Source organism: Alligator mississippiensis, chromosome 2, assembly GCF_030867095.1.
Source record: "Alligator mississippiensis isolate rAllMis1 chromosome 2, rAllMis1, whole genome shotgun sequence".
Classification (NCBI taxonomy): domain Eukaryota; kingdom Metazoa; phylum Chordata; order Crocodylia; family Alligatoridae; genus Alligator; species Alligator mississippiensis.
In genome coordinates this window covers 64,271,613-64,285,591 of record NC_081825.1, presented here as the reverse complement: position 1 = coordinate 64,285,591, position 13,979 = coordinate 64,271,613, and the positions used below count along the sequence as shown (strand labels likewise).

At 39.3% G+C, this 13,979-nt stretch overlaps 1 protein-coding gene across 5 annotated transcripts in view; it reads right to left on the bottom strand.

Annotated features, from left to right (window-relative positions):
* The window catches only part of TUSC3 (tumor suppressor candidate 3), a 324,556-nt gene that overhangs the window by 12,893 nt on the left and 297,684 nt on the right, over positions 1-13,979 (bottom strand). For 2 of the 5 annotated variants that reach the window (XM_014594993.3, XM_059721782.1), the window contains one exon: positions 11,161-11,251. In XM_014594993.3, the coding sequence (XP_014450479.2) occupies positions 11,161-11,251 (91 nt within the window). Of the gene's footprint in view, positions 1-1,896; positions 2,261-11,160; positions 11,269-13,979 lie in introns of those variants that run through there. The other 3 variants (XM_059721777.1, XM_059721780.1, XR_009459776.1) reach the window with 3 other exon arrangements.

The window sequence follows — 13,979 nt, the reverse complement described above, 5'->3', positions numbered from 1 at the left end:
GCAGTGGTGAATTGGGTGTGAATGAAATGAAAATATATATACACATTTTAGGGTGACAATTTGGATTTTGGGGAGCACTAGATTTGCAGCTAAATACAAAGGCTTTTTCCTGCGTCTCACCAGAGCTGCCGGTCACAAGGCAAAATGAAGTATTACTCACCAAGGCGCCCCTGGGGGTTACAAGAAATAATGGCCATAAGCTAGCAGAGAGCAGAGTTAGACTAGATGTTAGGAAGAACTTCTTCACAGTTAGAGTGGCCAAAGTCTGGAATGGGCTCCCAAGGGAGGTGGTGCTCTCCCCTACCGTGGGGGTGTTCAAGAGGTTAGATAGGCATCTAGCTGGGGTCATCTAAACCCAGCACTCTTTCCTGCCTATGCAGGGGGTCAGACTTGATGATCTATTGAGGTCCCTTCTGACCCTAACATCTATGAATCTATTAAAAATAACCTTGCAAATGCTAAGGCAAGCAGTTTTCTAAACAGTTGTAGTGTTAGAGCCCATTGTCCAACAAAAACAAGATGCAGCCCACCAGCTATCATGAGGAGATAAAGCAGAAGCAAGACCTTGGAGATGGTGCTGAAATCAGCAAAGAATGAGAAAGAACCAGCAAGTGACCAAAAGAAGCAGAGGTCAAAGTCTTTATGCATGTGCTCTTAGCAGAGAGGCATGTAAATGAGGGAGATGCATAGGCAAGTCTATGCTAATAAAGTAAACAGTAAACAGAGGAGGAGCTTAAGATGGGAGGAGAAATGGGTGGAACAGAAGGAGGGACAGAGGTGGAACAAATATGAATATGTATGAACCAAGGTGTATAAAATGTGAAAAAAATATGGTTCAGGGTGGCTCCCCAGTTTGTTTGTTTTTTGGGAGCTAGTCCAAAGCTGTCTCCATTCTGAATAAAGCTGTTGGGAGCAATGTACGCTGTTGTTTGCTCTGGCTAATGAGTAACAGGATCCATGAGCAATTGGATCGTCATCTCCCTAGTCGTGAGGTGCTGCATGGAGTCGGGGTCTAACACACATTATTCTGCCTGCAAAGAGAAGTGTGAAGAGATATCGGGGTGCAAGTGCATGACTCCCCCTCCCCCATGCTTACCCACCTTTTTGGGGTTTTCAGTCATTCTCTCCATTTTGTCACAAAAGTGATCAACAGGAGGAGCTACAATGGCAGTGGCACTGTTAGGGGCAGGGGGAAGCAGCATTCCCACTATTTTGTTTGATATAGTTTGAGAAAAAGGAAATAGCCTTTTTTTTTTTTTCCAGTTTTTGGCTCTTGATTTATCTTTATTTGATTTCATCTTGATATATCCTCAGCTCATGGAGGTTGGTGGTGGCAAGTAAGAGGATGCACAGCAGAAGACATGTTATTTTATCGACCTTTTATTGATGCATGCTGCTTCAGTGAAGATTTATATATTGTTAAGTGATATACAGCAGACAAGCAAGTTAGTACTTATGACTTTCTTTGAAGAAGTATAGTGAATTTGTGATGATGCTTGTGACTGTTTATGCAACATGAAAGTCATTTTAGTTTTCTTTTAAATGTCACCAAAACACACACAAATAAAAGCTGTAAACCCTCTCCTTCCCCTCTACTTCTGGATTGTCAAATTTTATCGTTAATATGTCATGTTACTGAATTATATTTTTAGGGCCAAATGTCATTTAGAATACATTGGCATAGCTCCCTCTAGCTCTTTGTACTGATTTGTATTATTACATCAATATTCCTTGCATATTGTTTACAACCAAACAGTATAAAAAGTGATGAACATTTACCCACTTTTTCATAGCTCTACATATACAATCTGATGGACCCAAAGTAGAGCTAGGAATTTTTCTTTTGCAAAAATAAATCAAAGTCTGTTCAAAAGAAACAGTGAAATCAGGCAAGGATTTCCTTTTGCTTTTTAATACAAGTATCAAATGCAAAAACAGCAATATTCAGCTTGCACAGGCAGGATAAAAGACTAGAGGTGGACAAAGATTTACTGTATAAATGAATCGGTGATCAAAACCATTTTGTCAACAGACTGAAACAAGAAGAAAGAGGAAAGGAAGCAGAAAATTAAGGCAACCGTGAATAAATGTGGGAATATCCTGTTATAATCAAACAGGTAGACGCACTGAATGGGGGTAATACAGGAGAAAGATATAGTTGCACAGAACACTGCAGAACAAAACAACAGAGTTCAGAAGTTTTGCTGATAATACATTCTGTATTCGTTGTACAATGGTAAATTTGGAGGATCAGCAGGCACTGCAGGAAAGAAAAATAAATTATAAAGCTATTGAATATCAGGGAAGGACGATATTGAGAAAGAATATAATAATAAAAAAGGATAGATAAATAATCGAGATGGCAAATGTTAAAAGAACAGTACATATGAAACAGAAGCGACAGAATGAGAAAATAAATATAAACAGATCGGTATGTTCTCTGGTCAGTGTTCTCTACGTTGTCATTTCATTAACAATTATGAGAATTACAGGCCTGACCCAAAGAAAAAAATTAACCGGAAAGAACCAGGCAAGATGATGATATAATCATGGAGATTCACTGTAGAAATCAAGGTTGATATCACTGATGCCCAATGAATCAATGAGATCTTAATTCAAACAAAACCCTCAGAGAGTTTTTGGGTTACAGTCCTCCAGGAAGAATAAAGAAATGTTTGAAGGCTTTTGACTTTGTTATTGAGCAGATAATTAGGAAATAAATGAATCCTGGTAGTATCAAAGGAGTAACTCAGACTTTAGTGACATTTTCTGATAATTCTCTACTGTGGAAGGATCACACCAAGAGATTGAATGGCAAGTAGTTTGTTCCAATTACTTATAAAACACATAGAAGATTCTAGGAAAGCAGCAGCTTGTAAAGTGTTACTGCATTTCATCAGGAATGCTCTTTGAAGAGTCAACAGAAAGAAGTAAATTACACAGCTTTTAGAAGTGAATCAGATAAGAAACATATGACTGGAAGGGTGTTTCAGGGCCCCCGAGTCCAGTTCCCTGTTTGCAAGGAACCATTTATCCAGGATTGTCCAAAATTGCTCTTTTAAACCTCTGCATGCAACCACAAAGCACAACAACTACAATGCCAAGGACAGTCTGTGACATGCCATGGGTAAAAGCAGGGAAGATAAGGATACCACCAATGGCCTGCCACTAAAACAACATGGAAACAGTTGGTTAATAGACATGCAGAACCTACGACCATACCCCATTCTACAAAGGAAAGCAACCCTCCCCCCTAATTGGCAAGACACTCAGCAGAAGAGCAATACCTTCTATCCAGGAAACTCTGTTTTCTTAAAATACCCAGACAGAAGCATCAGCATATCCCAGTCAAAAGCCCCAGGCTTAGCTGTGGCCAATCTCCCATTACTTCAGAGGAAGATGCACATGACACCTTACCCAGAAGTCAATTAAATTTATGGGGCAGAGGGGAGGGGGAACCCTATCTGGATTATACTAGTGATCATGATTATCTAGTCCCCCTAATGGAATTACCAGATACTTACCACATTACAAGTGTTTCCTCTATACCCCATACAGACATCATTAATACATGATCACATGCACTGTTGAACCAGAACTCCTGGTCTTGTTCACACCATCATAAACTAATCCAGTTCACTCTTAAAGCAATTTGCCACTACTTTGCTTGGAAAACTATTCCAAAACATAATTCCCTTGATATTTAGAAATAATTTAATTTCCAATCTAAATAGCCATGAATAGCCACTTTGTAACCATTTGATCTTGTGTCAGTGTTTTTCAAACTAGAAAACTCCTTTCCTTCCCTAATATTTATGCCATAAATGCACTAAAGAGTGATCATATTCCATGTGATTAAGCTAAACAAGACAATCTCCTTTCAAGCTTCTTTCATGATAAAAGAGCCCACCTTCTATTCATCATTTTAGTGGTTCCTCTTGAACTTCTTTCAGTTTTATTTACCTTCTTTGAAGGCTGGTAAATATGATAAAAAAATAGAAGTCCATATGGTATTCTAAATATTGAACATAGTATTCTTAACAATGCCTTATACAATAGTACTCGGTCATCTGATCTTTACTGAATAAACTTTATCTAATATATGATAGGTTACATTAAACTCTTAAACAGCTGCACCCTAAAATCACTAATACTCTCTTTCTCAGTTGTCTCCAGTCTGCCTCCATCTTATAGGTAAAGGACTTGTTCATCCCAATATAAATTATTTTTAACTTCATTTCAGTTATAATACTCCAACCTGTAAAATTACCTAACCCTTCCTGTATAATAAATCCAGTCCTCTTCCATATTGACAATCTCAGCTTACTGCCATCTTCAAATTTCATAAAGATACATCTAACTCCAGGAAAAAGGTCACTGAATAAAATGTCAAGTGGGAAAGTTTATATGAATAATCTTTAAAAAAATACTACTTGGATAACTCACCTGTTAACATAACTTGTTTTAGTCTCGTTAAGCTAAATTTTTATTCACCTTGGCTGCTTACAGACGTTAACCTCCCCCCGACCCCGTGCCCCCCCAAATCCCATGCTTTACTGGGAGAAGCATAGTGCTAGTTGGACCCAGGTCCACAGCATCTGTATAGATCAGGCACTTCTGCAGGGCTTTTTGGCACTTTTATCTAATAGCTGATTCAATCAATTATTAGATAAAAGCACCAAAAAGCCTCGCTGAAGTGCCTGATCTATACAGACGGTGGGTGAGCCAGGTCCAACTAATGTACCGAGTCTTCTGGGCATGTGTTGGGCTTGGCACAGGAGTGCACTAAGTTTAAAGTGCCTTTTTTTTTTTTTTTTAATGTCTGTAAGCAGTCCTTATGATTTTAGCATTGATCCCCATTCTCTGTAGCTGGTTAACGATTTCCCATGAGATGTGATATCAAAAGCTTCACTTTATCTCCCAGGTTTGTTTGTAAGGAAGGTCAGGGAAGCAAAGAGCCTGCAGAGTGAACACTGGGCTGGCCAGGGTTCCCTACAGCATGCAGCTCAGAGAGTTTGCAGGCTTTTGTTTCAAGTGACTGTAGGCAGGGATGGTCAGGGAAGGTGGGAGTGAGGTCTGTCAAGTGCAAAGAGTTTTCCAGCCTTCCCTCCCTCATGTTTTGTTCCAGCCCTGCGATGGCTGGGCAGGACATAGGTGTGTATGCTTTTCTGCACCCAAGTGCTGCAGTGTGATATCAAATTATTCTGACACTACCGTCCCCAAATAAACCCATGTTGTGTTTTGTCCCACTTCTCTTTACTTGCATATCTTTGATTTCTTTTGCCTTCGGTATCTTTCTAAGATCTTATTAGAGCAACTCTCAGAGCTGTTCTAATTAAAGCACCCTCAGAGTCTAATGTATCAGTGTCCCCATGCTTTAAAATGGTGGCGGGGCACTTTAACTAAAGCTCATCGTGCCCCCGCTACCATGCTGAAGCACACGGATGCTGATACACAAGACATGGAGGTGGCTGGAGCAAGCTAATTAGCATGCTCCAGCAGACTCAGTTAATTGAGTCTGCTCCAACTTGTTTTAATTATAGCACATTGGAGCAGCTTCCCTGCACATCTACAGGCACCTTTATACAGGCAACCCCTGCTTAACTCAGTTTCGCTATAATGCTCATTTTAAATTGATACCTGATTTAACTTAGTGATCTGCAAGTTTCATTATAACGCTCGCAACTGCCATCTTGGGTCATTAAAAACACTTGTGATCACTATCTTGGGTTGTCAAATACTTTCAGTTTCGCTTAATGCTCATTTAGCTTAATGCTCAGTTTTCCAGGAACCAATAAAGAGCACTAAGCAGGGGTTGCCTGTGTAAAGTCAAGTTAACAGGTATTTTGTCTCCACTATTTAAAAACAGCCGCTAACATTTGGTATTTTAGGGTACTGTACCCGATCTGAGAGTGAAGATTTAGTGAAGATCTGTGCTAGAGGAGCTACTATTTTGTTTGTCAATTCCTTCAATATTCTAGAGTGGATATTATCTATCCCCTTAGTTTTGTGACAGCAAGCAACCTATTTTTTTTCTATCTTGGATGTAGTAGTTTCTATAACCATGTCAGGGCAAGGATTTTTTTGCATGATTATCTTTTATTGGACCAGTTGTATGGTTCAGATAAAATTAGGCAAACTTTTGTATAAAAAGCATTTTTCATTAGGTCTGCGGAGGGAAGCAAGCACAGCACTTGTTAAGAAAAGGAGCCAGAGTTGTGAAATTGGGGAGGGGAGGGGGAATTCCCAAGGGTAGGAAATAAACAATTAGCAGAAAAAAGATGCTTGATATCCCTTGCACATGAGGATAGTGAGGTCAGAAAGGGACTGGTTGCTATGTGAGAAATGCGCTCTTACTGATATATGTGTGAGAAAGATTAAGATTGTTACTTGTTCAAAGAAGTACTAAAAGAAGGAAGGGGCTAAATCTATGACAGTACTTCACTCCTTTTTATACTCTCAAGTCACCAATTGTCACTGTTTTAGAGGTGGACAAAAGAAGAGATTTATGGACACCTAGAAGGCCAATCTAGAGAAATGCAACACCTGGGAGATGCAAGCACTGAATTATTCCCAATGGTGCCAGGATGTATAACAAGGCATTAATCTTGTCAGGTAAATTCACCTCATTGTGGAGTCAGATAGATGAAAGAGATGAGCTGTGACCCAACATCACCAGGATCTCCTCTTCCCTCCCAGAACTATGTGCCACATCTACAGTCAAATATATAGATCTCAGATAAGCCTCCTGTCATGTACAGACTCACTGATGACTTCCCTGTTTAGTGGGAGACTGTCATCCTCATATTGCGGAACTGCCACCATCAATTTCACTCTTTACTCCTCTATTCTCATGATGAACTTCACCAAAGGCTTGGGAAAATTCCCAGATAAACTGCAGTGAATTCTTCTTATGACAAACAGCTTTATTGACAAAGGCTTCCAAAAGGTCACAAAGATATAATTTTTCCTTGTTCATGTCTTTCTCATGTTAATAGTTCAGGCATTTTGCAATTCTACTTTTTAACTGTAGTTATAACAAGTTTTCTGGATCATAGGAAAGGATGGCTGGAAGGGACCTCACAAGCTCATGTAGTCCAGCCTGCTGGTGAAGGTAGGATCTTCCCTGATTAAACTATGCCAGCCAAGTGTCTGTCCAATCTGGTCTTGAAAATTTCCAGGGAGGGAGATTCCACAAATTCTCTAGGGAACCTGTTCCAATGCTTGACCATTCACATAGTCAGAAAGTTCTTTCTAATAGCCAATTAACAGTTCCTCTGCTGCAGCTTAAGGTCATTGCTTCTAGTCCTATCCCCTACAGCAACAAAGAAAAGTCCATCTGTATCCACTCTATAATTGCCTGACAGGGATTTGGAGACTTTTATCAAATCTGCTGCCTAAGTCTCCTCTTCTCCAGACTGTGCTTTTCAGATCTCTAGTTATTTTTGTCACTCTGGACATCTATACACATGTTCCAGGGTTGGGGGGAGGGAGGAGGGTGTTGCTTTAATTAGAGCAGCTCCAGGAACCAGTCTAATTAAAGCACTCACAGCATCACATGTATTCAGTGTCCTGTGCTTCAAAGTGGCATTGGGGGTGCCTGAACTAAAGCTTCTTCGATGAGCGTCAGTTCAAGTGTTTCTGCCGCCATTTTGAAGCATGGGGATGCTAAACAGACATGACACAAAGGCTACTGGAGTGCATTAATTAATATATTTCAGCAGACTTGATTAACTGAATCTGCTCCAACACATGCTAGTTAACATGCATTAGACCAAATACCCAGTAAGTGTATGGATGCCCTTTGTGCTGGATTTTTTCTAATCTGTCCACATTCTTCTTGAATTGTGGGGCCCAAAACTAGAACAGTCACTTTTTTTTGATTTGCAAGTGATGCCAGTATTTGCACTTTTTGCAACAAGAGCACACTATTGGCTCATAATCATCCCATGGTCTACTGTAACCACCAGGCCCTTCTCTGACGTACTGCAGCCTAGTCAAGCATAACTCGTGATTTTGATACAAGGCTTGTTAACTTGTAATTCTGAAGGTTATCCCTTCCCTTTTTCAAAATACTATATGTCCTTTCCTTTACATCTGTGATAGGATCTACTTTTAATGTTAAGTTACTTAAAAGGGAGATGATGTTCTCTTTCAAAATCTTCATGAAGAATAATAATCTTCTTGAAGATTCTATACCACATTTATTTTTCATTTTTCTTCCAAAATCTATTTTAATTAATTTATGCTATTTTTTCTGATTCACAGATAGGGCTAGAAATTGTCTAAAATGGATGGAACAACACAATTTTAGTAATCTGGAAATAATGAATGAAATTAATCATGCTCTTTGTTACCGCAAAAAGGATGTAAATATATTTTTTTAGTTCTCCCTCTAGGTGCAAATGTCCACGTAAGTTGCCCTAAGACATTAGAGTTAAGAACTTTTTTATTGCCAGAATAGATTATTAGGTTTATGCAGTAGACACAGCTACACAGATATGTAAAACCAAGCTGCATAACAGGAAAAAAACCAACCCTGTAATTAGCAAAAATACTGACTTCTGATTTATGGCCTTACTTCAAGCAAGAATGTAAAAGAAGGGTCTTTAGAATATCTCAAAACATGGTATTTTGTCTTATTAATTGCTATTTATTAGATTACACTGAAGTATGCCAGATGTGTTAGACAGGTGAGTAGCAAGGCCCCCATGTGACGCAGCTCACACTATGAACAGACAAAGCTAAGTAAAGGATGGGTTACACCAACTGCTGATCATACAGCAGTGATATTATTCAGCACATATTCCCCTACTTCCACAAATCTTGTTTACAAATTATTATTTTTTTACTAGTGTTTATTGGACTGGATCTGTTTCTGACACGAAGCTAAGCTATCAAGCTGGATGATAATTACAATGATACAATTTGAGGAAGGTTTAGATATGAAGAGTACCTCTGCTCCATTTTGGGGGTGAATGCCCACACTAGAGCAGCTAACCTGGAGGCATTTGCTAGCAAAAGTGAAACCAACATGTTTTTTGTAAACATTATCTGGTGTGAGGACCAGGGAGCCTAAGTCTACAGTAAAAATGTATTTTGAGGAAGGTGGTTAGTTACAATACTAGTTATAGGGAGACAGCAATATTTTATTACTCCTGCACTTTTCGTATGGTTAGCTTAATCCTTTGAAGTTCAAAATGAAGTCATTTCAAAACAAATACAAACTAGTACACCCAAAGCTATAATTGAAATCATTAGTTGTCATCATCATCATTATCAATCTTTATTTTTTTAAGAGAAACTTTTTTTTTAGCAATAAGAATGGCATGTGGTACTTAACTCAGCTGAAAAGAGGCTTAAAAGGACAATACAGGATCAGAGAAAACAGAGCATCTTCTTTGTACTTTTTAAACATGGCCTGTGATTTTACAATCCCTACATGGTATTGTCTCCAACTACCTGAGAAATTGCCTTTTTAAAGATGATGGCCCCAAATGACAGCTTTGCTCCACTGTAGAAATAATGTCAACAAACAAAATATTTTTTTTATGCCACAGACATATCTTTCCTAGCAGCCAGATAAGGACTATGGCTACATACTCAAAAGAAAGTTTAGTTAGTATTGGCTGCTGGTATTGTAATTTCCTTTAAGCACATACACAGTTGACAGGCTTTACCAATGCAGCACCATCCTCACAACAAAAGTATTATCAAAAGCAATGCTGCACTGTGGGTAAGACATGCCCATGTCTTCCAGTCCACTTTTTTTAGCACTCTATAGGTTCTTTTGCAATGCATTGTCAGATACCAGCACTCTCGACACCCTCAAATTTGCTAATGATTTTGAAGAAAGATGATATAATTAAGCTAACCTTGCTGACGTAGCTGAAGTGCACATTAATCAGACTTTAAGCTTTTTCAACTGACATAGCTTTTAAAAAAAATTACCGAGAATAATTAACATTTAAGCATGCAATGCAGATTAATATATATCCTTTCTTATTATTAGAATAAAAAGCTAATAAAACTTAATAAACTGAAAATCAGATGCACTGATATATACAAATTGCAGTCTCCTTAAAAAGTGACAACCAAGCTTTGTTCCCATTTCAGTTAAGAGCTCACATCTAAAAAGTTGTTTTGATACTTATTTCTAGAATGTATGCTATTATCCACCCACTCTTCTATCATTTTGAAGCTTTCATACAAATGCAGCACTAGTGGTATTTTTATGTCCCAAAAGGTGGGGAAAAACTCCACCCATCAGAGGTAGTATATTCAGATTTGAAGTATTTGTGGATTTAGTTCATATGATATGTGAAGTTTCTTACAGAGTATTTTGACAGGGTGATTCATCCATTATAATGACTACAGGTAAAGCTCATCTGTAGAGTAGACAGAACTTTTCAGGGGGCTGGTATAAGGTTGAGCAACAGGAATTAATGACCATAGCAAACCTCATCAACTTCCACTTCCAGAGCTTTACCTTCCATGGAGCCAATAAAGAAAATAATTTAATGACGTGTCAGACATTAGGTCCAACTGGTGAACAAAATAATGAGAGCACAGACTATTCCCCACATCAACTCTTTTTAGACACCCCTAAAAAGACTTTAAAGGAGAATAAATGACTGAATATTCACGAAGAAGGAAGGTTAGCAATGATCTATTTCACTTTAGCAATGGTGTCCTTTGTCTAACAACCACAAAATCACTATGTCATTTAACAACTAAATTTCATTGCTCCTAATGGTATGCCAGAGCATCACTATACCAGAACAGACTCCAAAATGAATCATATGAGACTCTGTTCCAAGTTCTTTCCCTTTTGTGTCCTTCCTCCCCTCCACCCCCCCAGTTTGTCTTCCTCCTAATTCCTGTCTCCCTCTTAGCTTTTCACAGATTCCTGAGACTATCTATAATATACGGGAATAACACTAGAAGATGAGAGCGCCATGCAGGTCTATACAACCTGAGAAAGACTGGCAAGATAAAAGGTGCTGACCAAACCAGGCAGGCAAAGTGAGCCAAGATCTACAGTAGCAGCAGTCATGGTAACCTACCAGCTCAAAACATTTGAGACAGACCACTCACCTTGTATCCTGAGAAAATCAACAGAAAATTCAAAAGTTAGAATTTAATATAATAAAAGATTACCTATATGGATAGCCATGGTATTTGGAGCGGAATATTGACAGCAGGAAGCTGAAGAAGAAAACCACCAGACCCAGTCCTACAAGGCATATTACTGGAAAAAAAAATTTACTTGTACAGAAAGACACATAAAAAAGATTAACATCTAGAATCTCTCCTAAGAAAAATATTATTTATGTCAATCATTCACAAAGAAATTTGACATAGTTAAATACCTAAGTTTTGCTATCTGTATTGTCACCTGATGCTCTGTACCTTCAAACAGGATATCAAAAGCACACATGAGAATAATATTTATTTCCAGTTATTAAATAACTTGTCAGTATGAACATATTATCAAAGGAAAAAGGAACAGTAATTTGCAACTTGTACAAAATGTTTGCAGATGCAAACACCTTTCTGGTGATAGTGGATTTAATAATCTTTGCAAATTATACATTTCAGCCAATGTAATTTCAGGTCTTGTTCACTCTCTCTGAAAAAGAAATTACACTTAGAATAATGTCCTTTGAATGGTGTCATGTTCTCACCATTCAACTACCTATAGTAAAATAGCAGTGAAGGCAATTTAATTGTTGCCTCCTTTGGTTCTTAACAGTAAAGAGAAGAATTTTATAACAAAGACCATATTTGAATCAACCTCTAAACATCCCTTTAGACATTATATCACCTGAAATTTAAGTATTGCACCTTAGGCAGGCAACTCAAATTTGCAGGTTTAGATGCCTAGGCTTTGTATCCATCTTGCCTATTTGTTCAGTGGGGAGTTAAGCTTTCCTATTGGTCAGCTGTAGGTAAGTAAAAGGGTGTTCTTGAACCCATCCTCCCTTTCAGAGGTTAGGGATATAGCTGTAAGGGAGGTGTTTCATTATATCAGAATCCAGATAATTCGGAAAAGAAGTGCCAATTTGAACTAAAATGTCTAACTGACACAGTACCACTGAAAGAAAATGAGGAGTGTGCAGCTATCTTTTGCTCAATACAGTAGTTTAGAGTATTTGCTAAAGAAACTGGTATCTGAATACTAGGCCACCTTCAGATTGAGAGGGCTTAAACCCACCTCTCCCACTTCCTAGAAATTTGTCCTAATCACCAGGACATGTGCTAGGCAGCTCTGAGAGCATATTCTATCTTTCCTCTTGATGCTGGCCTATTGACTAGGCAGCTAGAAGTGCAAGACCTGCAGGGCCATTGGGAGAGCAAGTAAGGGGGAGCAGGGTGTGTGTGTGGGGGGGTAGAACCTGGTTCTGTAGGCCAATAAGAAAGGCTTTCCCCCAGAAAGGTGGGATTTGTGGCTTCTGGCTGCTACTTCTAGGATTATTTCTATTTTTTTTTAACATCAATTATCAAGATCAGACCCTAAACTGGAAACACACCAAAAGGTATGAGGATATTTAGGGTACCTATAGTGTTACACTTAGGTCACCTCAGGGAGGGAACCAATTTAGACTGAGAAAGGTTTAACCCATTCTTGTAAAGGCTTACATGTGTTCACAGCACAGCCTGGAGATTGGGAAAGCCTAGCTACTTACCCCAGCCCCAGGGCTTTGCTATTCCTACCCCCGGACTCTGACTGAGCTATTTTTAGGTCATTAACCCTTCCCTCCTCTAACTGGGCATGCTAAAAGTTTTAAGAGCAGCAAATTATTTGGTAGTTCCTTTTTAAGAGATTTAAATGAAACATTCTTTGACAAAACAACTTATAATTTTGGTGGTCTGATTATGTTTTCTGATTAATTTGACTGTGGCATTAGTTGATTTCTTCCAGGCATAGCTCCTGGGGTCTGTTTGAATTAAAAGCAAATAAAGAAAATAGAGCTGCCTGCCTGTCTTCCTCCCTTCCATAAATCAAGTTACCTAAACTAAATAAACCAACATGATTTGAAATACCTTAGCATAATACAATGTAATCATGGCACATGGTTATGCTGTAACATAGCACTAGGCAACAAACATAAGGCAACTGTCAATGAAATTTAAACACCTGTTTTGGTTTAAAACAAGATAGGGAGGTGATAGAGACAGTCTCAATTCAGGTTTATAGTTCTAGTTATTAAAAACAATTTATGTTCAGCAGATGGCATTTATAAATTCTTGTAAAGTTATTAGAGTATTATATTATTTATGTAACAGCAGTTCTGCCATAGACTAGCATCACCTCTACCAGAGTAAAGATTCTAATCCAATTCCAGTTGAAGTAAATATAATGATTCCTTTGAACTTAAACATCAAACCTAAGGAGAGAAATAATTAACGGATAGGTCTAACCCAGGGGTCGGCAACCACTAGCATGTGAGCCATTTTGCTCAGCATGCCACAGCTGGCCCAGGCTCTGGACAGCTGATGCCAGTCATAGACTCTGGTGGTGGGGAGGCTGCAAGCAGCCCAGGCTCTGTGGCAGGCAGAAGATGGTCAGAGCCTGGGCTAGCTGCAGCAGGCAGCTGAGAGGCTGCAACCATTGCATCGAAGTCTAGAGCCTTGGCTCGACTCCATGGCTGGTAGCAGCAGTGCACACACCTCATGGCGTACAGCTGGGAAGGGGCCAGAGCAGTGCAATCCTGGTCCCTCTTCCGCCATCTGCCTTGAGTCTCACATTTCAACTGCTGCCAGCAGTGAACCAGGCCAGACCTCAGTGCAGCTGTTTGCAGCCTCCTCACTGCCTGCTGTGAGCAGCCCAGGCTCTGTGGCAGGCAGTAGGGACCAAACCACAGGTCCAGCTGGCTATGGCAGGTGGCCAGGGGGCTGCAAGCCACTGCATCAAGATTTGCAAAGCCCCCCCAAACCCCCACAGCTTGCTGCTCATGGCAGGTGCACCCACACAC